We start from the raw sequence: 23,376 nt of genomic DNA on the forward strand, positions 1-23,376 counted from the left end.
TCTCTTTCTACTTTTGTTTCTTCCTTTAGAACTGTAATTCTTAACACTTTAGAACCCATCATTTCATAGAAGACACGTCCTACAACGTTTTTAAATTTCTTTAAAATAGTAGTGTTTTTCACTGATTACCATCAACTATAGATATATTCCCACAGAAAATTCTCCTTCCACAGAATCACAGATTGCAAAGCCTGAAGTAACTTCAAGCAATTTTGTTTCAGGCATGTGAGATATTATCATACCCACTATACAGATGAAGTAAATAACGCCTAGAAAGTTCAGTAAATTATTCAAGGTTATCTAGCTATTTAGTGATGAAAGAGTGAAAAAAAAGATCAGGACAAAGTCCTCACTTTTCCTTGCAGCACTCTTTCTACTACAATGAAGACCAAGTTATAAATCTCTGAGAGGAAAAGGAATAAGAGAGTAACTAGGTCCACAGTATGCTGAGTGATCCTACATCCAGAAATTCTTCCCATCATAGAAATTTCTTCCATGCTTGTTAAAGGCAGCAAGGAACCTAGCAGTATACTCCCCCTTGGCCTCAGCTGTCTACAAGTAGAGAGCGTGAATTCCTCACTGGAAGTTTGTGAAGCCAATATAACTGTATAATTGTAGCACTGAAAATAAGCTACCTAATTTTCCATGTTTATGAGTATACTCACTTAGTAGAAACTATATCAATTAATACATGAGTTCTGTAAAGTGAATCAGAGTTCTACTTCTTCAATTCTGTAAAGTAATGGTTTAAAATTATTGATATCAACAGTAAAATCAACTACATAAAAACAATAACATAAGACACATCTTAGTAGCATAAAGTGATAACACAGCATGTCATCAGACTCCAAGTATTACTGAAATAAAGGTTTTCCTATGGAAGTTTTTCATTTAACAACAAAAACCAATGGATAAGAAAACAGTGTATTTATATACATTGTTACTAAGGACTATAAACGTATTGCCCCATACAGTTCTCATGATTTTAAAGAGTACATACCAACAGTTTTTTGCCGTACTATACTCCTCGCCTTTTCCGTTCCTGGGGAACCAGTGGTTGTTGCACTTCTCTGTCTCATTGGGGCTTGGCCAGGCTGATCGCGACTCCATCCTCTAGAAAATGACTTGTCAACTGAAACTTTCTGAAATTCATGTCCCACTCCTAGAAATGCAGATTTTCAATCTCAGTGTACCGTCACCATATCAATAATCTCTTTGAATTATGTGTGCCACTTTGCCTCAGACTCTTAGGTTTACTCATAAAGTAACTAGATAAAACACTTGCGTACTATAAGGTTTTTCTGAACTTCATTTTCATGTTCCAAAACTGAGGCAGATTTTAAAAAATACAACATCAACAATAAACGATTATAAATCCTCTACCACCCACCTGCTTCATAGAGAAGTGAAATATTTGGACAGGCAAAAAAGGATAGAAAATGAGCTAACCAAAATCCATCCTGTGGTGGAAGTTACTCTATCTCTACCTGTCAATAATAGCCACTTGGAAAATAAACAGTCCAGGAAAAAGTAGTTTGGTCACACACTTAGTACTCTGGACTATTGTTAAGTATGAAATGTAACTCAGATGTAATCTCTAGACAGAAACTAATTATTAAGAGTGAAAAATACTAGCAAACCCAGAATTATAAGGACATGTTTTTATGATATAATCACTATGTTACTGTCCCTCTCCAGCTTTTAAACATTAGGCAGGTATATAATCCATATCCAGGGAATGTTTGCTTTTGTTAAAACTAAGAAAATGCTTTTAAAAGAATTTCTCACACAATTCTTTTTAAATAGAGTAACATGAAATCACCTTCTATGTTTCAATAAAAAATTGTGTATGACAAAAAGGGGGCTTCCCTGGTGGCGCAGTGGTTGAGAGTTCGCCTGCCGATGCAGGGGACACGGGTTCGTGCCCCAGTCCGGGAAGATCCCACATGCCGCAGAGCGGCTGGGCCCGTGAGCCATGGCCGCTGAGCCTGTGTGCCCAGAGCCTGTGCTCCACAACGGGAGGGGCCACAACAGTGAGAGGCCCGCGTACCGCAAAAAAAAAAAAAAAAAGGAAGAGTGTTTTATAAATTTCCATTTTGGTTAATTATTAAAAATAAAATATTTAAGATTCTGAATTATTTATGTAACTTTAGCTAGATATGTACAGAACAACATACAGAATACTTTATTTCTCATCTAAATTACTGTTGAATTTAAGGCTCTTCAAGAACAATTACAAGGTAACTACATGTTTTACTGTTGAAAATTTTTAAGCCTCAGGGTAAATTAAGGAGGGAATAATTAAGAGAAAATATAACTTTTACCTTCACACCTCTCCCTGGCTTGATTTTCCCAGACCAAATTATTTAAACAAATTTATATGGAGCACCTTTGTGAATAACTCTTACCTTTCCCTTTGTGCTTTTTTTGTTTCTGTTCACTCAGCTTATCCAATGGTAAATCACTGAGATCCAAACTATATAAATTTCTAGCTAAAACTTTAGTTAGTGTCTCCATAGTCAGTGACCATTCAGTGGCTAACTCTTCCCAACAGGTCAACGATGACAATACTGAGAGTAAGTCATCCCAAAGTTCTCGGGAGATGTACACATTTAGATTTGCTTTAATCCAGGCAACTATAAGAGTCTACAAAGACAAATAATCAGAAATAACAATGAAATATATTCAAAATCAATTATTAAAAAATTACACCAAAACAAGCAGAACTTTAAATCATATAATATCCATGATATCCTTTCTTGGTACATAATACTTATAAAAGTAATTCAAGCACTCATTAGTACCTACTATAAATTTCAACAACTGCCAATTCCCAACATTCTGGCATTAGGGCAAGTTACCAAAACTGAAAACAAATCTCCCTAAAGTTTAACTACCCTTCATGCTGCATTATATTAATGTTAAATAAATGTTGTTTAAAAAGAGATAAAAGTTTCCACACTATTATGTGTTGAAATTATTGAGTAGTTAGTAGTTATTGAACTAAAATAACAAAACCTACATTCTCAAATTAAAGATGGGAATCACTAACTATACAAATTGAATATTCTAAAAAAAAAAAGTTACTAGAGATGTATTTAACTTACTGAAATGTGAAGGATAAAATTAAATTTCATTTTAAAGACACCAGAGGAATTAAAGGTATTCTGTAACAAATCCAATCACAGAATAAAAAACTTATTCATAAAAGCGCAGAAATTACTGACCAGGCTGTACCCCTGAGACTTTATAGATTTCTACCAAAGATATAATCCTCCTATTGAAGAAATAAGTCACAAAATAAAAGTTTTTCAAAAGTTTAACTCAACCAATTTTACTAAGGAATTCACATAAATTTATACGTTAAATATAAAGATAAAAATGAGCAGAGTTTATGAAATAAAACAGTAATAACGAGTGGCCCTCCATTCTATTTTTAAACATTTAGAGTACAAAAAAGTTATTCCATGTAGCAAGCTAAAATTTTACCTTCCAATAGCGCCCACCATTGGGTTAGTTCTAACCATGGCAGTGGGGGTGGGGAACTCATGAAGTCAAGAAGAGTTTAGATAATAAATGTAGCTAGTTTCAAAGACTTATTCACTACCATCACAGAATTTTAGGTGAACCAGCATATCTGGTGAAAAAATAATCATTTGAATGGCTACACTAATGGCCAAGAATGGGAGCTGAGACAGCTTTTATCCTTGACATTAAGAACCATTTTATCCATGTATTTGAATTTAATGTGTCATCTTTAAAAAAAATACTACTTTGCTTTCTATGTTCCAAATAATCCATAATACATTTAAAGTCAGTACTCTATCCTTAGGGTGGAAAACACAGCATATAATTCCTATATAATCAACTACCACTGATACTTCAAATGAAGACGTGAAGAGAATAAAGTCTCCCAGAATAGCATGGTAAGAAAGAATCGTGATTTACTACTTTTTCTTTACTACAGAACGACTTAAGTCTTGTTTTCCTAACAACCCCAGAGACCTGGAAACTCAAAATGCAAACAATCAAGCCATTATCATGAAGCCTTCTGGCAGCTTTTTGCAATCATACATAAGTGTACCACACAGGAGATAAATATAATCAGCTTGTTTTAACACTTTTTTCACAGATCTGATTGATATTTCCTCTATCAGGTTGTGAGCTTGTAAGTATGGCAAATAGTCTATTTAGATAAGCAACTTTTATTCATTTGGCTCTACAAAAAATTATTTAATATGAAATGATTTCTGATTTAAAGCTTTCTTCCCAGGTAGTAAGTTCAGGGCTCAATGAGTCTTAAGAAAAAATACATATCTATCCACCTATTTATCTATTTATTTATTTATTTTTATTGCCTGGAAAAGTGGTCCTGCAAGTCGACCTGCCAAGGTCATATTTTTTTTCCCCTGGAACTGTAGAAAAGCTTGTGATGGCATCTTCAGTACAGACTCCGTGACTCTGAGCAACACAAGCAGCATCTGTTCCCTTAAAGCAAAAAAATTAATTAATGTTTCCTTTTTGCATATGTTTGCTTTTGGTTAATGAATAACTTTCAAATTAATATTTGTTATAAAAATGTTATTACCTTTCAATAACTCAAATACCAAATATCTTTCAAAATTTTAGAATTCTTTAAATATTAAAATATAAAATTCCATCTTACAAATCTATACCAGCCATTTTTAAGCCATTTCTCAGCCACAATACCTCTCACCAAATAAAAATTTATACAACAGCTGATGAATTGGGAGTGAGAATATGGAGACTGCTCCCATCCCTCCACCCCACAAATCAAATAGTGACCTTAGGGAGCTGTCTGAAGAACACTCATCTGTCTATACGATACAATTCTACCTTGACACCTGTCCATCTCATCCATCTTTACAATATGGAGAACAACTGCATATCTAGAATTGTACCAGGTTCAATTTCAAAAATTATATGATATTTTAAGACTAACAGATCACAATGAGCCTGACAAGTAATCAAGAACCATCACTCTATTGCTTCTTTCCATCCTTTTTCATTTGGCCATCTTTCAATTCTTTATCCTCTTTGTGTACTGCAAGTCAAGCCAACCCTATTATATTATCCTTATCTTGCCTCTTCCTCCTAGATGCTTAATATTAAGACCATAAAACTACCTTATTTGCACCTGATAATTCAAAAAACTGATGCAACCACATACCAAAAAAAAAAAAAAAAAGTATGACAAGGGGATTTCAGCTGGGTGTAGAGTCAGACTAACAACCTAAGTCAATCAAGTCTCCTCCTCTCTGGCTTATCTGCAGGCCCATTCTAGGCATAGCAATATGTGGGACAGTCCATGTGAGAAATGCGGCAGAGGCAGCAAGAAATCCCAGATCGAATATCATGGATTTTCTGGGAAGTAAGTGCAGAATTAAATATAAAAGTATCACTCAATGAAAAATATCCTGAATTTATTAACCAAACAAACATATGCATTCAACTCATAAAAATCAGAGGTAACATGTTTGTAACCTTAGGCTTCTTGCTTCACTATATGAAATGAAAAGCCATTTAAAGTCAACCACATATTCAATAAAGAATAGGTTTTCCAAATAAATCTTTCTGATTTGTGGTCAAACCATAATTCACTCATATATTATTAGGTAACTTTTCACTTTGTAATACAATAATGATTTTAATTCATAAAGTCTTATATAAATTCAATGTAAATATGTGAGAAATCTTTCATAATGCTATGACTTCAAGGGAACTTATAAAATTTTTAAAAATTCTAAAATTGTGTTCCACATAGCAAGTCTCTCACTTTAACCTGGACCAACAGCATTGATTAAAAGCATATAAAAAGAAAAAAAGGGGAAGGACTAACAAAAGAATGGTCAGTAGGACCACAGTTCAAATTTATGCTGTGTGAACAATGATAAATTACTTAATCTCTTTGTACCTAAGAATCACCATGTAAAATTATCTACCTCATAGGGTGCTACAAGGATTAAGAAAGAAAATAGATGTAAAAAGATTAAAAAGATAGCTGACATAGAAAAAGTGCTCCAAATCAGTTAATGACTACTTCTAGATGTACCTATATCAATATTATGTTAATCAAAAGTTTTTTCAAATTAAAACCATTTTCCCATATGTAACAAAACACAAAGTAGGCATATTCTTTGACTAAGTACCCCCAGTTTTTAAGAATGACTCAAAAGAGGAAAATTGTATACATACAAGGATGTTCATTATCCTCCCCTCCTCCAACAACAAAATAAGTAACTACATATCCAGCAACAGGTGATTAGTTAAGAAAATTATGCTACATACATATGGCATAGTACTATGTGACTGTGTGTGGGGTTTGGTGAACCAGATGTTCACCAAAGGGCAAACAATAATTACCTCTAGAGAGTGAGCTATTGGGCAACTTTTATTTTCTTTTTAAAACTTTTCTTTGTTTGAATTTTACAATGAACATGTATCATTTTTACAGAAACCGAAGAACTGCTCTTCTCATCTCTCTAAAAGGCCTCTTTTTTCATTCAATTAAACAAAAATTTATAGAGTATCAATAATATATGATACTACATTAAGAAATGTAGGAAATATAAAAACCAGACAACCAGTATATATACCTTTCAGGGCATCTCAATTCAGTGAGGTAAATGGACATTTTATAAGTAATTTAGGAACTAAGACAATTTTGACAAGATCTACAACAGAGGTACAAATACAGAATGAAAGGAAGTGAGCTGAAAAATAAGGCTATGTGGAAAAAGAAAGGTAGAATCTAAGGACAGTTATGGTAACAATAGGAAAAGATGACAGGAATCAGACACTCTAAAGAAAAGTTCAGACTGTGCTCGAGAGACAGCAATTTGATAAAGCTAGGAGGTAGGATCTCATTCTGCAGTGTGGAGCTTAGGCTTGAGAAAGGGCTAGAAAAGTACTCAGGAGCCTGACTGTACAAAGCCTTGAATGCCAGGTTGAGGAATCAGGCATTCATACATTCAGTCATTTACTTATTCATTCATTCACCCATATAAATTCATTTATTCATACATGCATGCAGTATTCATTCCTGGGGGTGGCGGGCAGTGGGGGAGGCCAACACATGCCCACTTTAGAAAGATAAACAAAGGCATCTTGTGGCAGTTTGATCAAAGATGTTTGAGATAAAGTGAAGGAGACCACTGTGTCGTCATGATCATTACATAAAATATTATATTTATTCACTCATTCATTCAATAATAGAAGCCTGTACAATATTGTTACAAGCCCTCTTCACAGGCACTATTCCTCTAGAATTTACTATGCTCATATACACAATAAAAAAAAAAAAGATAAGTATTTTTACCAAGTCTTTTTGTCCATTGATACTTGCACAACCATGAACCGATAAATGTTAAGAATTCGTTTACACATATCTGTGTGCTCATCCAGAAGATTTTTTATCTCATTTGCAGGTTCAAGAAGAAAGATGTTTGAGGAGTTTATAACAAACACCTAAGATAAAAGAAATCATTAGTGATTCGTTACAGAATTTCAATGGGAAATTTCTTATTCTAAGGGAAAACAACTCAAGATGCTGATCAGTAGGTGAGCTATAGCAAACTTAAAAGCATTAGACTGTAGGTTAATTCTAACCCTGCTTCTACCACCAGCTTGATATTGGAAATTTAAGCTCATTAAATCTATTTTTATGTTTATCTAGACAAATATAAAATTACTAGTAGGCACCCGAAAAAAATAAGCCAAGTGAAAAACAGCGTTTTTTAAAAGTGAGGGCGCTTTAATATAACAACCTGATTGTTGTCATAAAATGAAAAGAACAATAAAAATTAAAAATCGTTTAGGATAAAAGATGATACCTCAATCAAGATGGACTTTCTGAATGAGGTGTTCAACACCATCTATTCTCTTTTTTCATGTTTATTGACTATGTGTGCATATCTGTTTTGGTAATAACAGACTGCATATTATAGTACTACTAATCAGGGTCCATCAATATGTATCTTTAATTAAATTCATTATAATCAAATCATTAATTGTATTTTGTTACTGAGGAGAAAGTTGTTATAATGGTGACAGGTATGTGCAAAGGTTTTCAAAGACACTTTGGAGGAACAGAACATTACATCTACTGTGAACCTAGGACATTTACATCTTAAGACTACACCCATAATTCTGATTTAAATCCCCTGGATGAACTCCATGGCAAAATACAGTTGTACAGTCATGTGAGAAAAGAACATTAAGCTAACTTTAAAACTGGGAAGAGAGCTGACTCTGTAAGTCTAACAACACTAAGAAAAGCAAAAAAGAGGCACAAATAACATACGGACATACCTACATAGCCAGTAGAGAATTTTGAAATGATAGTTCAGTGAATAACTTTATGTCAATAAAATTGAAAATTTAATAAATGGATTATTTTTTAGACAAAACATAAATAGCCAAAACTGACTCAAGAAGAAATACAAAAGACGTATATATCAATACCATAAAAGAAAGTGAACTGGTAATCAAGGTATCCCTGATCCATCCCTAAACACCAGGCCTACACTGCTTTATAGGCAGTTTTGCCCAGCCTTCCCAGTAGATGACCCCTATTTTACACAAGCTGTTTCAGAGACAAATAAACTACCCAATTTATTTTTATAAAACTATAATCCAATTATCAAAAACAGCCAAGGACTACATAAGAAAAGTAAGGAAGAGACCAATATCACTTATGAACATATAGACAAAAATCTTCAAAAAACAGCAGCAATTCAAATTGATCAAAATATAATACTTTATGACCAAGTAGTTATTTACCCCAGAAATGTAAGGATGCCTTGACATTGGAAAAGTCTATTAATATACTATATCCTATCAATAGATTAAAGTGGAAAAAAGTAGGATCATCACAATGCATAAAGAAAAAGCATTTAGCACTTATTCATTATTTTTTTTTAATTTAGCAAACTAAGAAAAAAGGTAAAATTCCTTAATCTGAAAAAGAATATTTATCAAGAACTACAGCAAATGTTATAACAGCAACCGAACCTGAAAAGTTCTGCCTGAACCTGAGACATTTGGAAGTAGTGCCAAAAGCCAAGAGCAAGACAAGGGTACTCAATATCACCTCACTGTCCCGGGAAACCCAGCAAGCAAAGGAAGTGGCAGGGAGCAGAGAACAGATATAAATATGGGTGACTTAAAAAAGGAAAAGCAAAGCTCAACTATGTAGCAACATGGAAGAAAACCGTTCCAAAGAAAAGGAAAAGCAAGTTTAAAGGACCGGTGAGAGTCGGCCTAGCATATCTGAGGAACAGCAAGAAGTACAGAGTGAAGTGAGGAAGGGGAAAAGCAGTGGGAGATACGCTGAGAAACAGCCAAAGCATGTGAAGCCATTGAGAGACAGCCAGAGCATGTGAAGCAGAGATTCTCACACTGCCAGTGGTGAGGGAACAGGTTTTCCCCCGCAGTCTTATAGAACAATCCTATTATAAAATACAATTTAAAAAATGAATAGGTAAAAGGAAATGAAAAAAAGACTTTTCATCAGAATCAAGAGACATTAAATGACTTAGTTTCTAAACTCTCACTCTCAATTTTGTAATCACCTTATGGACCAGCACTAGTCTGTGGACCACACTCTGAGGAGCAATGACGTAAAGGCCTGATGGACCATTGGGAAGAACTTTGTTTTTATGCTTAGTGATAAGGAAAAGCTACCAGAGGGTTCAGAGGAGAAAAATAACATGATCTGACTTACATTTTACAGGATTCCTCTGGCTACTGTGTTGAGAATATAAGAGGATGGGATGGGCAAGACCAGAAGCAAGAATACTAATTAGAAATTTATTGCAATAATCCAGATGAAAGATTACTGAGGCTTGAATACAAGAGGTAGTGTGAGTGCTGAATAGCAGTCAGATTCTGCATACATTCTGGAAGTTGACAGGGTTTGTCGTCAAATTAGATATAAGATATAAAAGAAATATAGGAAATTAGATGGTCTGAGCAACTGAAAAACAGCTGCCATCAAATGAAGCGAGGAAAACTGCAGGAAGAGCATGTTTGTTGAACAAGGTGAGAAGCCAAGTTTTAGACATGTCAAGTTTGAGATATCTATTAGATATTCAAGTAAAGATGCCAACTTGGCATTTGAATATTTGAGTTCAGGACTCATAGAGTTCAGATAAGAAGTCTCAGACTAGAGATAAAATGTAGACGTTGCAGTATATAGATGACATTTAAAGCCATAGGAATGGATGAGATCAACAAGAGAGTAAGTTTACATAGAAAAGAGGTCGGAAAGCTGATTCCTGGGCACTTCAACATGAAAAGTTGAGAAATATATTGAAAAATCAGTAAAAAAAAAAAAAAAAAAAAAAAAAAATCTGAGAAGAGGCCACTGAGTTACGAGAAACACAGGAGGGTATGCTACTCTGAAGGCCAGATGAAGAAGGGTTTCAACAGCGAGGGAATGAGCTACTCTGTAAAATGCTCCAGACAACTCTAGTAAAATTAGGATTGAAAAACATCCATTTGATTTAACAATGGGGAGGTCACATGTGGCCTTGACCCACTGAGTTAAACACAGGAGGGTATGCTACTCTGAAGGCCAGATGAAGAAGGGTTTCAACAGCGAGGGAATGAGCTACTCTGTAAAATGCTCCAGACAACTCTAGTAAAATTAGGATTGAAAAACATCCATTTGATTTAACAATGGGGAGGTCACATGTGGCCTTGACAAAACTAGTATGGTTTAAAAAAATGAATGAATATAATGAACTAAAAATCAATAACAAAAAGACAAACAATCCAAAAGAATAATGGAAAAAGCATATTAACAGGCCATTCATACATGAGAAAAGATGCTCAATTGCAGTAGTGATGAAGGAAAAGCAAATTGAAACAGGGAAACTAAAACTAAAAAAAAATGAGACATTTCACACACACAGGAGCAGCAAAAATTAAAATCTGGCTATACAAGTAATGAGGAAGATATAAGGAAATGAGAACTTACAAGCACTACTAGACGGAATGTAAATTATTATAACCATGCTGGAGAACAATTTGGCAATAACAGTAAAGTAAAGCTGATAATGTACAAATGCTCCAACCCAGTAATTCCACTTCTATGTATATGTCCTAGGGAAATTCTCCCACATGTGGCCCAAAATACATATATATCATGTTTAATGTAGCATTATCTGGAATACTGAGAAACTGGAAACAAAAAACCATCAACAGAAAAATGAATAAATATGAAATAATCATAAATTGTAATACCACAAAGTAGTTTAAAATGAATTAACTATGGCTATGTATCAACAAATCTCAGAAACATAATGGTTAATGCAAAATGTTGCAGATGACAGTACACCATGACACAATTTATATAAAGTTTAAAACTGTCTAGAAAAAAAAATGTAGTGTTTATCAATATATTATGAAGTGAAATGAAAGTTAAGGGAAAAACAAAATTAATATGGCATAATGATAATTAATAAATGTGGGTGGTGAGTTCATTATATTTTAAAAAGTACACTGAAATACTGAATTTTGTATTTGAAATATTTAATGATTTTTATTTTATTTTTAAAACATAACAACAAGTGATCTACCTGCAAAACTGCTTGGACACCAGCTCGTATGTTTTGTTCTATGGCTTCTTCAGAAGCATTATGAAGAACATCTTGGTAGGTGCCATTTTTTGCCCAAGTGGAATTTCGAACATGATCAGCAATACTGGTCCCATTTTCCTGAAGCAAAATTTCAAGTTTTTAATATTTCATCAATTAAGAATGCTGTGACAAGTCAGTAAGCTGAAGAAGTAAACTGGAAACTACTGGGTCCCTCTGCTAAACATCTTCTCAAAATAGAACATACCCTATTTGACTACAAAAACAATGTATAGGTGCACTGTAAAAAAGGTTCTCACTGACAAAAATACAAAGAAAGTAAAAACAAATCATCCATAAGGACCAGCCAAAAATTGTATTATTTCAGATGCAGACATTTTTCTATCTATCTAATGTATAAACCTCCCTTCTGTACATTTACACACTCAAGAATGGGATCATATGATTTACAGCTTTGTAAAAGATAAATTCTGTTGTAAAGTAAATAAATGTCAGAATCCAAATGACTTAAATAAAACAACAGAAAATAGCTTCTATTTATCCTACTTAAGAGTAGTCAAATTCCTGTTATCCGAAGATAGATGAATACTGCTACTTCAAACCACTAACACTGCAGCTTTCTGCTTGAGTTTAGCTGTCAAAGTCCTGCTGACTAGGGAGCTCCCTCAGTCAAACAGAAATTTCACTCAGAGTTGATCCCTTTTTTAAAGTTTCTCTCTAGTTTCTTTCTGCTTTTGGTCATTCACCAGTATCTTCAAATACTTTTTTAAAATATATATTTTAATATATATTTTTAATATACAATTTTAATATATGGGAGGTTCAGTCTAATATAAACTATTGTTTCATTACCAGAAGCAGTACTGGAACTCAGTGCTGTCCGAGTAGCCAATACAATATGCCATGGTCTGATCTATAGCTTTCTCTCAAGCTCCGTACGTCTATGATCAGGTATCTTCTGAACAGTTCTTCCTGAATGACCCACAAGCACCTCAACTTCAAGATACTTAAAAGTAAATTTACATAACCATGCCCTCCCCTTCCTACCAACTCCTATAGCCTCCTAGGCCACTGTCACCACCACCGCACTTATTTTCTCTCCTATTCACATGCAAATGGCAACTACCCTGGTCGCAAAAAAAAGAAACTTGGGACACCTTTTCGTTCCTCATACCCAATTAATCATCAAAATACTAGTTTCACCACCAAGGGAGCTCATTTATCTGTCTTCTCCCTTATATTCCCATTGTAACTGCCACTGTCCTTTATCAGGTATTTATTATCTCACTTCTGATACTTCCTAACTAGTGTCCTTGCCTCCAGACTGACCTCCAATCTATCTTCCACTCTGAGCTTGGTATGAGCCTTCTGAAATATGTAACTATCCATGCCATTTTTCTATTCATAATCTTTCCAGTGTCTAGAATGTAATCAAAGTCCACTACAATGGCACACAAGTTAATAAACAGAGCCTAGTTCTTGTCTATCTCACATTTCTTACCACTCTCAACCACCTGCTCTTAGCTAGAGCCAAATAAAAGTCTTAGTGTCTCTTACATCTTTGTAGAAGTTATTCACACTGTGTGGCTCCTTTCCCATTTGTTACCTGCTCTTTGTATTATAGAACTTCCTCACTGAAGCCTTTCTTAGGCAGAATTAGGTATTCCCTCTTTCACACTGTAGGATCATAGCAATAATATTGTTTTATAATACTTAAATTTGCATGCTTGTCTTCTTGCTAAATCATTGTTACATAAAGATAGAAATGACGTCTTTTCATATTTCTATCTCTAACACTTGTTCTCAAAATGGGCATTACATATTTTAGACAGCATTCAAACTTGTTGGAGTGTTTTGTTGTCACAAGAATTGAGAATATCACTGGGATTTAATGGGATAAGCCAGGTAATACTAAACATACAAGGCACATGACAGTCTGCACATACACAAACTGTCCTGTATTCTGCATGTCTTTCAAATGTGTCACAGACATTTTGTGAATAAAAAACCCATTAATAATTAATTATCTGAATCTGTAACAACTCCATTTTATAATTAACACCAAATTTTAAATGATTTATATACACATATATCGAATTTACCAGAAATACAAATCAATGAAAGATTACAACTTTTGTTTTTTGGTTCACGTCATTAGCAAGAAATCACATCTCTAATGGCAACACTGGTGAAGTATGTAAGGAGCCAACAGAACACACCTATGCAATACACCTACATCACCCTGCATTTGTAGCTTCCTTCCTTCTTTCCTCCCTCCTTTCTACTGCTTGTTTTTTTACTACGTATGTAGGTAGATTTATTATCTATCATTTTTATTTAAGGATACTAAATGACAGAGGGTAGGCTCAGTATTGAGCTATAAATTCATAACAAAAAACTAGAGGGGAACAAATTATTTAGACTGATAGGTTTATTTTCTAGCTTGATGCAAAAACTGGATGCTTTTGCTGGTACACAAATACAACTGTGAATATTCTTTCATAATTTATATAATTTTATTTACTTTAATTATATTTCTTAGTTTCATTTTTTCCCTCTAGAACTAGGGGAGGATGCCAAATATACATACATACATATATATATGTATGTATATATATGATATATACATATATATCATATATGCATGTATATATGCATGATATATACATATATATCATATATACATATTCATATATAAATATTGATTCATTGAATCCCTATAGAATGTTGCCTACTATTCATTTATATGTTAATATCCTGAAAAAAAATCCACTGATGAAGTTAAATTAACCACCAAGGTGATTACCAAGTCGCTCCTATCTGGATTTAGTAAGATATATGTCAATATCAGAGTGTAACTTTTTGGTGAGAATCTGACCAAAGGCAAGTGTGAAACACAAACCAGAATACTCTGAATTCTTTCTTGGGAATTTCTAAACTAGAGCTGACTGCAGAATAAAAAACATCCTGACCTGTTAAGTAAGCTGGTCTGTGAAAAGAAGTACTGCAGTTTACTCACAGAGGGGAAAGAATGAGATAAGAGAGAGCACGAGTGGAATTTGGGTCCCTGGTTCCATTTACTCCTGAAGTCTAAATGAATAAGACAGGCAAGGGGGAACTGCACTTTGGTAATCACTCTAAGATGTATTGGGGGATCTTAGCTCTCCAACCAGGGATCGAACCCAGGCCTAGCAGTGAAAGCATCAAGTCCTAACCACTGGACAGAAAGGGAATTCCACACTTATAAATATTATACCTTTTATAATAGCATCTAATTTTGATCCAGGCAATGACTTAAAGAATCAGAATACAACCTCTTTTAACGTTGTCACATCAAAGAGCTTTGGGATAGGGTACTGAGGTAACTGTTACGTTAACTAAATTGCAAAATATAACTGATGCTTGAACAACACCGGGTTTAGGGTGCCAACCCTCTGAGCAGTCAAAAATCTGCATATGACTTATAGCTGGTCCTCAGTACCAAAGGTTCCTCCGTGTCTGAAAGATTCAACCAACTATGGGTCATGTGGTACTGTAGTACTTATTCAATACTATTGAAAAAATCCTTGTATAAATGGACCCACACAGTTCAAACCCATGTTGCTCAAGGATCAACTGTATACTCAAAGGTATCTTTATCTTCCCATTTATCCCATATTATCTCACTCTGTGAAAATCTAATCTGTTAAACATACTAAAATACGTAAGTCTTATTTTACCTCTTCTCTCTTTTCTCCTTCTTCCATTGAAATATCATGGTCTGTGACATTGTCAATGCATGGTAAGTCTGAAGATGAGATCACAATTTCTTCAGGCTCTTGCATGAACAAAGGCTTTTCCTCTTGCTGGATCCATTCTTGATATACTTTTACCACTTTTCTCATAGCTGCTGCTTCACAAATTGGTAATAAAAATGCCTAGTGAAAAAAAAAAGAGAGAATATAGATAATGATACCTTTTACTTTGCCACAAACCACTAACGCATACATTTCTATCTTGTTATAAAATGTGAGGTATAAATGATTTTTAAAGAGTTAAAGTCAACCAAGTCATGGTCAGAAAGAAACCTTTTGTCTCCAAATAATTTGTAAATACATTAAGATAGAAATACTTTTGGTAGGGAGATACTGATTTCCAGCACAAGGAGCAAAGAATTGTTTCAACTGTACTATCTCAGAATGAACATATTCCTTGTAATTATGCTCCTAAAAGCTTAATGTAAATACACCTTTTCATAATAAATCACATTTTTGTAACTTATATTATTAGGCTTTTAAAAATTAACATTAAAATGAATTTTGATAAAAAGATTTTAATCAAAAAACAAAAACTATGACCCTAAGAAGTAATAAAAATACCATGTAATGAGGCAACTTAGCTTTTCTAAGAGTATTTTTTAAAAAGTTACATCTTTCTTCTTTCATTTTACATACATAAAGTTATACAAGTTAAATAATAAGGCAAAAAATACTTAGAAAGTTAAAAGAATATCTTACAGTTATTCTTTCCTTAGGTACTTTCAGGCTGCCTTAAGTTTTAAAAAAGTATGTATCTTCCGCATCACAAAAACATTGTCACATGAAAAAAAAAACTTTTTTATACAATTCATATTTGCATAAATAAAGCAATAAAAATACTCAATCTCACTATCCAAAGTCCTTCCCTTATGCATGTGTTAACGTTTTCACTTTACTTTTTACAAATAGAACTTGACTTTTTTTTTTTTTTACAACCACTACCTATTAATTTCAACTGTAAAAATCCAAGACCTTTACCTAAAACCTGCCACTTTCTACTCTAGAATTATCAGTAGGTGTATTTAATAATAATCATGGGGTTAAATGACTTTATCTGATTGAAACTAGCCAAGAAAATCAGGTTCCTGAGATAATGATGAAAAGTTAATGTGTAATATCAATAGGGTATTTAATGTTCTTTGGTAATCCTTTTATTTATTTGCTATTATTGATTCCCTAGCAAACTACTGCATTGGCCAAAAGGTTTGTTCAGTTTTTTCCATAAGATGGCTCTAGCAGCACTTAGTTGTCTTTAATTTCATTCGAAACAATTTCGTTAGATTGTATGTGACAGCTGTCATATCAACGTGCATTTTAAAAAAGACTTATCAAAATTGGTGAATTTTTGTGTAGCCATTTTAATATTGAAGATAGAAGAAAAAAAGCAACATTTTCAGCATATTATGCTTTATTATTTCAAGAAAGGTAAAAACTTAACTGAAATGCAAAAAAATATTTCTGTGGTGTATGGAGAAGGTGCTGTGACCTATCAAATATGTCAAAAATAGTTTGTGAAGTTCGCGCTGGAGATTTCTCGCTGGACAATGCTCCACGGGTCAGGTAGACCAGCTGAAGTTGATAGCGATCAAATCGAGACATTAATTGAGAACAATCAACATTGCTGATACTCAAAATATCCAAATCAAGCATTGAAAATCATTTGCACCAGCTTAGTTATGTTCATCACTTTGATGTTTGGGTTCTACGTAAGTTAAGCGAAAAAAACCTTCTTGACCGTATTTCTGCATGCAATTTCTCTACTGAAACATAACAAAAACGTTCCATTTTTAAAACAAATTGTGATGGGAGAAGAAAAGTGGATACTATACAATAATGTGGAACGGAAGAGATCGTGGGGCAAGCGAAATGAACCACCACCAACCACACCAAAGGCTGGTTTTCATCCATAGAAGGTGATGTTGTGTGTATTGAGATTGGAAGGGAGTCCTCTATTATTAGCTCCTTCCGGAAAACCAAACGATTAATTCCAACAAGTACTGCTCCCAATTAGACCAACTGAAAGCAGCACTTGACGAAAGACGTCCAGAATTAGTCAACGGAAAGCGAATAATCTTTCATCAGGCTAACGCAAGACTGTATATTTCTTTGATGACCAGGCAAAAACTGTTAAAGCTTGGCCGGGAAGTTCTCATTCATCTGCCGTATTCATAAGAAATTGCACCTTCAGATTTCCATTTATTTTGGTCTTTACAAAATTCTCTTAATGGAAAAAATTTCCATTTCCTGGAAGACTGTAAAAGGCACCTGGAACAGTTCTTTGCTCAAAAAGGTAAAACGTTTTGGGAAGATGGAATTATGAAGTTGCCTGGAAAATGGCAGAAAGTAGTGGAACAAAAGGGTGAACACGTTGTTCAATAAATCTTTGCTCAGTAAAACGTTTTGGGAAGATGGAATTATGAAGTTGCCTGGAAAATGGCAGAAAGTAGTGGAACAAAAGGGTGAACACGTTGTTCAATAAAGTTCTTGGTGAAAATGGAAAATGTCTTTTATTTTTACTTAAAAACCGAAGGCACTTTTTGGCCAACCCAATACATTACTTACTACCTTCCTCCATCTAACAAACCCATTCCAAATTCTCATTCTCATGCTCCAGCAGCTTAATGGTCAATGGCATAATTTTGATCATCATTGCCTGCTCTAAGACTATGTTACAACTGAAGCAACAGCTCGGCCTTCCTTAAAGATTTAAAAAACAAAACAGAACAAAAAATACCTCAAATAATCTCCAAAAAGTTCTATTCTCAGATACTGAAAAATTAACTTAAAAAAAATTAGCATAGGAATTCGCTTTATTTTCTCCTCATTTTTGCTATCAACTGAAAACTGCTCTAAGAAAAAGTTTACTAATTTTAAAAATATTAGATCCAGAGCTAAGATTTTCATTATTGCATAAATTATCACACTATACCCCAAGTGGCTGGATGAATCTACTAAAGACTAGAGTGTATAATGTATGACATTTGTCCTTACAGGCAGGCCCCTACACTGATTCTGCTGACACCCTAAATAAGGATATTGAGGAAAGACTGATATTAATTAGCCATGGCTAAAAATCTGATGCATAAAAAATAGAGGGCCATTTTATACATTTACAATGAGAAATGGTTGTCTCAGACCATAAAATTCAAATCCATATTGGCACCTTATCTTTCTACAAAGAAGAACCACTCACAATCAGACATCAGTATTAACTGATAATAAGGGAAACTGTCATCATAGGCAAGAATATTTCAATCAATGTGCTCAGCAAATTTTCTCTCTGTAGGTAGACCTGCATGAGGTCATCTCCAGTTTTATGGTTCTATGACTATAAAACATCATAACCAGACAACTACATGGAGGAAGAATCAAAACAATAGGAGATGGAAAAAATCAAATATTTGATGGTATCAGCTTAAGATAACCTGGTATATACAGTTTTCTAATAATTGGCTTTGCCAATGGGGTCTGATTTACTGGTAGCTAAGGCTCTCTTCTTCAGTGAAAAAACACTAACAAAACATGTTGGTCTCTGATTATTCCTTTAATGTGCTTCCATTATTAATTAACCCAGATTGTGACAGACACATTCTTTAAAATTTAATCAAATACAGTGAGCATTTAGCAGACCTGGGAATTTTTTGTCTCATTAAAGCAGTGGTTTGCATTTTGGTCTCAGAACCCCTAATCTGCTATATGTTAACACAAATAACACATTTTCCAAATTAAAAGAAGAGTGGCATTATTTTACATTTTTGCAAATCTCCTTAATGTTTAGCTTAATATAGAAGACAGTTGAATTCTCTTATCTGCTTGCTTCCACACTAAATCTGATACAGTATCACATGTCAGGTATGCTCTGGAAAACTTCACAGTACACTTGTGAAACAAGAGTGAAAAAGGTTTTGACCTTATGAACCTCAAAAGATCCTGGAGATTTCTCATGAGCCCCAGATTATACTTTGCCACCCACTGACTCCGGAAAAAAATTATGCATATGTATGTATGTTTACATTTTTAAAATTTACATACATATAAAATAAATCTGTGGTGCTTTTAAAGGTTAAACTCTTGATGTGTTATATTTACCTCATACCAAAGTACTTGGGGCTCCTCACTGTAGCCTCCAAGTACTAACAACATAAAGCACAATAAATGGGTTTCCTTATGAAACAGAGGGTTAATGTCTGGAGTCCATTTATGCCTATTCTACTGGATATGGAGAACAATGTTATCATTTCAAATAATTTGGGCATTTATGTTTTACAGTTGTATCTTTGTTTTAAAGATACATAACAATATAAATACTTTCATCTGAGATAGAACTCACAATCATTAAACTGGCCTTAAAAAAAACATTATCAGCTATATAACAAATTAGCTCAAGACTTAGCTTCTAGAAATACATATTAGCCCTGAGCTAGGACTGACAAAGTGCCCAGCACTCAACAGTTACTGAGCTTGATTCATTCACCAAATATTTATTAGGTGCCTAACTCACTGCCATGCACTATGGCTACAATGATGAATGAGAAAGAGAAGTATTCATGGAGGGTAACATGAAAGATCAAAATTGAACAAACATTCAAAAAAATAATTATAGGGCTTCCCTGGTGGCACAGTGGTTGAGAGTCCACCTGCCGATGCAGGGGACATGGGTTCATGCCCCGGCCCGGGAAGATCCCACATGCCGCGGAGCGGCTGGGCCCGTGAGCCATGGCCGCTGAGCCTGCGCGTCTGGAGCCTGCGCTCCGCAATGGGAGAGGCCGCGACAGTGAGAGGCCTGCGTGCCGCAAAAAAATAAAAAAAAAAAATAAAATAAAATAAAATAATTATAAAACTCAGAAGAGGTACTATGAAGAAGAGTACAACTTTCAAAAACATCGTTAAAAAAGAGGTACCTACTGTGTGTGTGTGTGTGTGTGTGTGCACACACATGTGTGGGCAGGTGCTTCTACCTGTCTGTGGGTGGGTGGGTGAATGGGTGAGGGTGGTCATGGAAGACTTTTCTAGTGTAGACACATTTAAGCTATGACCTAAAGGTTGAGCAGCCAGGCGAGAAGAGGAGGCAGGAAGGATAGAGAGGAAAGAGGGGAAGGTTGAAGGACAAAAGTTCAGATAGGGAAACAGTCAGTGTAACGGCTATGAGGATGAAATTATTTGAAAGATGAAAAGTAAAGACATTTCTACTAAAATTATTTACCTATAAAGGACTTGTGCTCTAGCTGGGATTGCTAAGGGCAAAATCATTCTATGCCCATATACCTGATAATTAATGGAATATTTCTGTCTATACTAATACATTGTGGAACATATGAGCCTTCAAAATCAGGAAAGAAACTATTACACAGATTCTCAATTTTGCAAATTTATCATCAGTATTAAGCAGGTAAAAATAGCTTTCCTAATACAATCTAATACTCAAAATTGATTTTTTTTCAAAACATGAATGATTCATTGGAGTCACCATCCTAAAATCTATTTTTCCTTAAGTTTTACCTTAAAAATCACTTTAAAAAAATAGCTGTTACAATAAAAATAACATCTCTGAGAACTTCAGTTCTCAGCAATATCATAAAAAAGATATCCTGGGGGCGTCCCTGGTGGTGCAGTGGTTGAGAATCTGCCTGCCAATGCAGGAGACACGGGTTCGAGCCCTGGTCTGGGAAGATCCCACATGCCACGGAGCAACTGGGCCCGTGAGCCACAACTACTGAGCCTGCGCGTCTGGAGCTTGTGCTCCAGAACAAGAGAGGCTGTGATAGTGAGAGGCCCGCGCAACGCGATGAAGAGTGTGGCCCCCGTTCGCCGCAACTAGAGATAGCCCTTGCACAGAAACGAAGACCAAACACAGCCATAAATAAATAAATTAAATTTAAAAAAAAGATATCTCTACTTGCACAGAACACCTAAAAATTATCACAAAAAAATATAATATACATTTTTAAAAGAATGGCTCAGCTTGTGAGGATATTCTGAGTCTAGAACAAAATGGAAGTATTAATCTAGAGAGGCAAATAATCAATGACCTGCTGGGTGCTGCCCTGGACAGACTCCAGAGCTTTGGTCTAAAAGGCCAACTGTATAGAGGGGAGAGACAGATCAGAATCCTACGTATAAAGCTGATAACAATGAAGGCTATATCCTCAATACAAAAGTGAGCTAGGAGGGAAGAAAATAACTCGACTCCAGAGAAGAGTCAGTGAGGAAACTTGTCTGTTGACTTGGGGTAGGGGAGTATGAGATAAGAACAGCCTTCCCTGCAAATTCATATTCTCAGGCTGGCCATCACCTAACTTTGAATGCTGCAAAGTGAGAAGAATCATAAGCTAAGAATTGTAATTTAAAGTAACCAAGATTGACAGGACCCCTGAACACCTGAGAGAAGCAAGTGCAAATCCTCTCTGGAGAAACACATCCTTCAACCCAGGTTTCAAAGTAATTTCCACAAAATTCCAAAGAAATGTAAGCTCTTAACACAAAAATCCAAAACAAATGAGGGCGAGTAAACAGAAACTACAAAGCCAGAACTGCAAAAACTTAAGTTACTGGAATTACTGGAATAAGGAATATTAAATAAGTATTTTAATACATTTTAATTAAGAAGAAAATGAAAATACGAACAAAGAATAAGCCACTGCAAAAAATGACTAGACAGATATTAAAAAAACAACCAAATACAACTTTTAGAAATTAAAATATAAAGAGCATCATAAAAAACACAATAAGGGGAATTCTGTTTCCAAGAGTGTCATGGACCAGGTAACCTGACCAACCTTACAACTAAAAAAACAAAAATAATACATTTTTAAAAAAACTTTAATCTTCTTAAATGCACTGATGAGCCATAAAATAGGAAGAAATATTTTAAAATAAAAACCTACATAAAGTCCAAACTCAAGAGAGGTCTTAGGTGTAGCAATAAAGCTGACTTTCACTTTGAATGAAACCAATTACTTTTATGGAACTATTGGGGCAAGGAAGGAAGAACAATAGGAAACCTCCAAACAAATTTGGGATTCCAAAGAACTATATATCATCAGTGTGATGCTGAATTAGAAATAAACCCACCTCACTAAAAGTCTGCAAGGGAAACTGCCCATATTTAGATGCAAAGTAGGTAACAGAAATCTCGTCATAGACACTAACCAAAAGCTAGTCTTAATACAGGTTTATACTGTACATTCATTATTATCTGGCTGGCTTAAACTTCAAATCAAGAATTCAGTTTAATGAAGTTGGAAGTGTTTCCTTGCATCTACACGAAGCAAATGCAATTCCTCTCTGGAGCAATCAAACTTTAACAAACCAAATCAAGAAACAGTCATGAGCAGCAAAAGCTCAGAATCAAAGTTCTGAATTTCTGAAATCACAAAATAGTGCAAGAAATATTACAAGATATTGCAAGAGAATATAGCATCATGAGAAGGAGCATTCAGAAACAAAATATGGCAGAATCAGACCTATGAAGACCTCAGGAATATTAGGGTGATCAATCAATATAAAACAACTAAGTTTCATATTAATACATAAAATGAAAGTAATAAACTAGAGACCATAAAATTGACCAAGCAGACTGGCCAACTTCTAGAAACAGCCGTAATTAGAAAGAAAGTATCCGGAATGCAGCACAGAGAGACAAAGTGATGGAAAATATATATGAGAGGTCAGTAGACGTATGAAGTGGGAAGGTCTAACACACATCTTAAAAGGCAAGAAAAAAATGGGACAGAGGCAATGTTTAAAGAGAGAATGGCTGGAAACGCTAAAAAAGGTACAAAAAGAGCCAGAGAAAAGATAACTGCACTAAGAGTTCAACTGTTGATTGACATCTCAACAGCAACAATGTAAAACAGAAAAGTGGGAAAGCATCTGAGTGTCTGAAATGTACTAGGTGGAAATAACTGTCAATCTAGAATTTTATGTCCAGGGGAAAAAGTATTTCAAGAATGTGGGCA

The 23,376-nt window shown here is 34.6% G+C and overlaps 1 protein-coding gene across 3 annotated transcripts in view; it reads right to left on the reverse strand.

Annotated features, from left to right (window-relative positions):
- Window positions 1-23,376, reverse strand: part of RALGAPA1 (Ral GTPase activating protein catalytic subunit alpha 1) — a 178,440-nt gene that overhangs the window by 129,056 nt on the left and 26,008 nt on the right. For all 3 annotated transcript variants that reach the window (XM_007464829.1, XM_007464830.1, XM_007464828.1), the window contains exons 10-15: window positions 15,341-15,538; window positions 11,604-11,741; window positions 7,340-7,488; window positions 4,359-4,488; window positions 2,409-2,646; window positions 1,001-1,162 (exon numbers count right to left, since the gene is read on the reverse strand). In XM_007464829.1, the coding sequence (XP_007464891.1) occupies window positions 1,001-1,162; window positions 2,409-2,646; window positions 4,359-4,488; window positions 7,340-7,488; window positions 11,604-11,741; window positions 15,341-15,538 (1,015 nt within the window). The remainder of the gene's footprint in view (window positions 1-1,000; window positions 1,163-2,408; window positions 2,647-4,358; window positions 4,489-7,339; window positions 7,489-11,603; window positions 11,742-15,340; window positions 15,539-23,376) is intronic.

Source organism: Lipotes vexillifer, unplaced genomic scaffold, assembly GCF_000442215.2.
Source record: "Lipotes vexillifer unplaced genomic scaffold, Lipotes_vexillifer_v1.1 scaffold324, whole genome shotgun sequence".
NCBI lineage: Eukaryota > Metazoa > Chordata > Mammalia > Artiodactyla > Lipotidae > Lipotes > Lipotes vexillifer.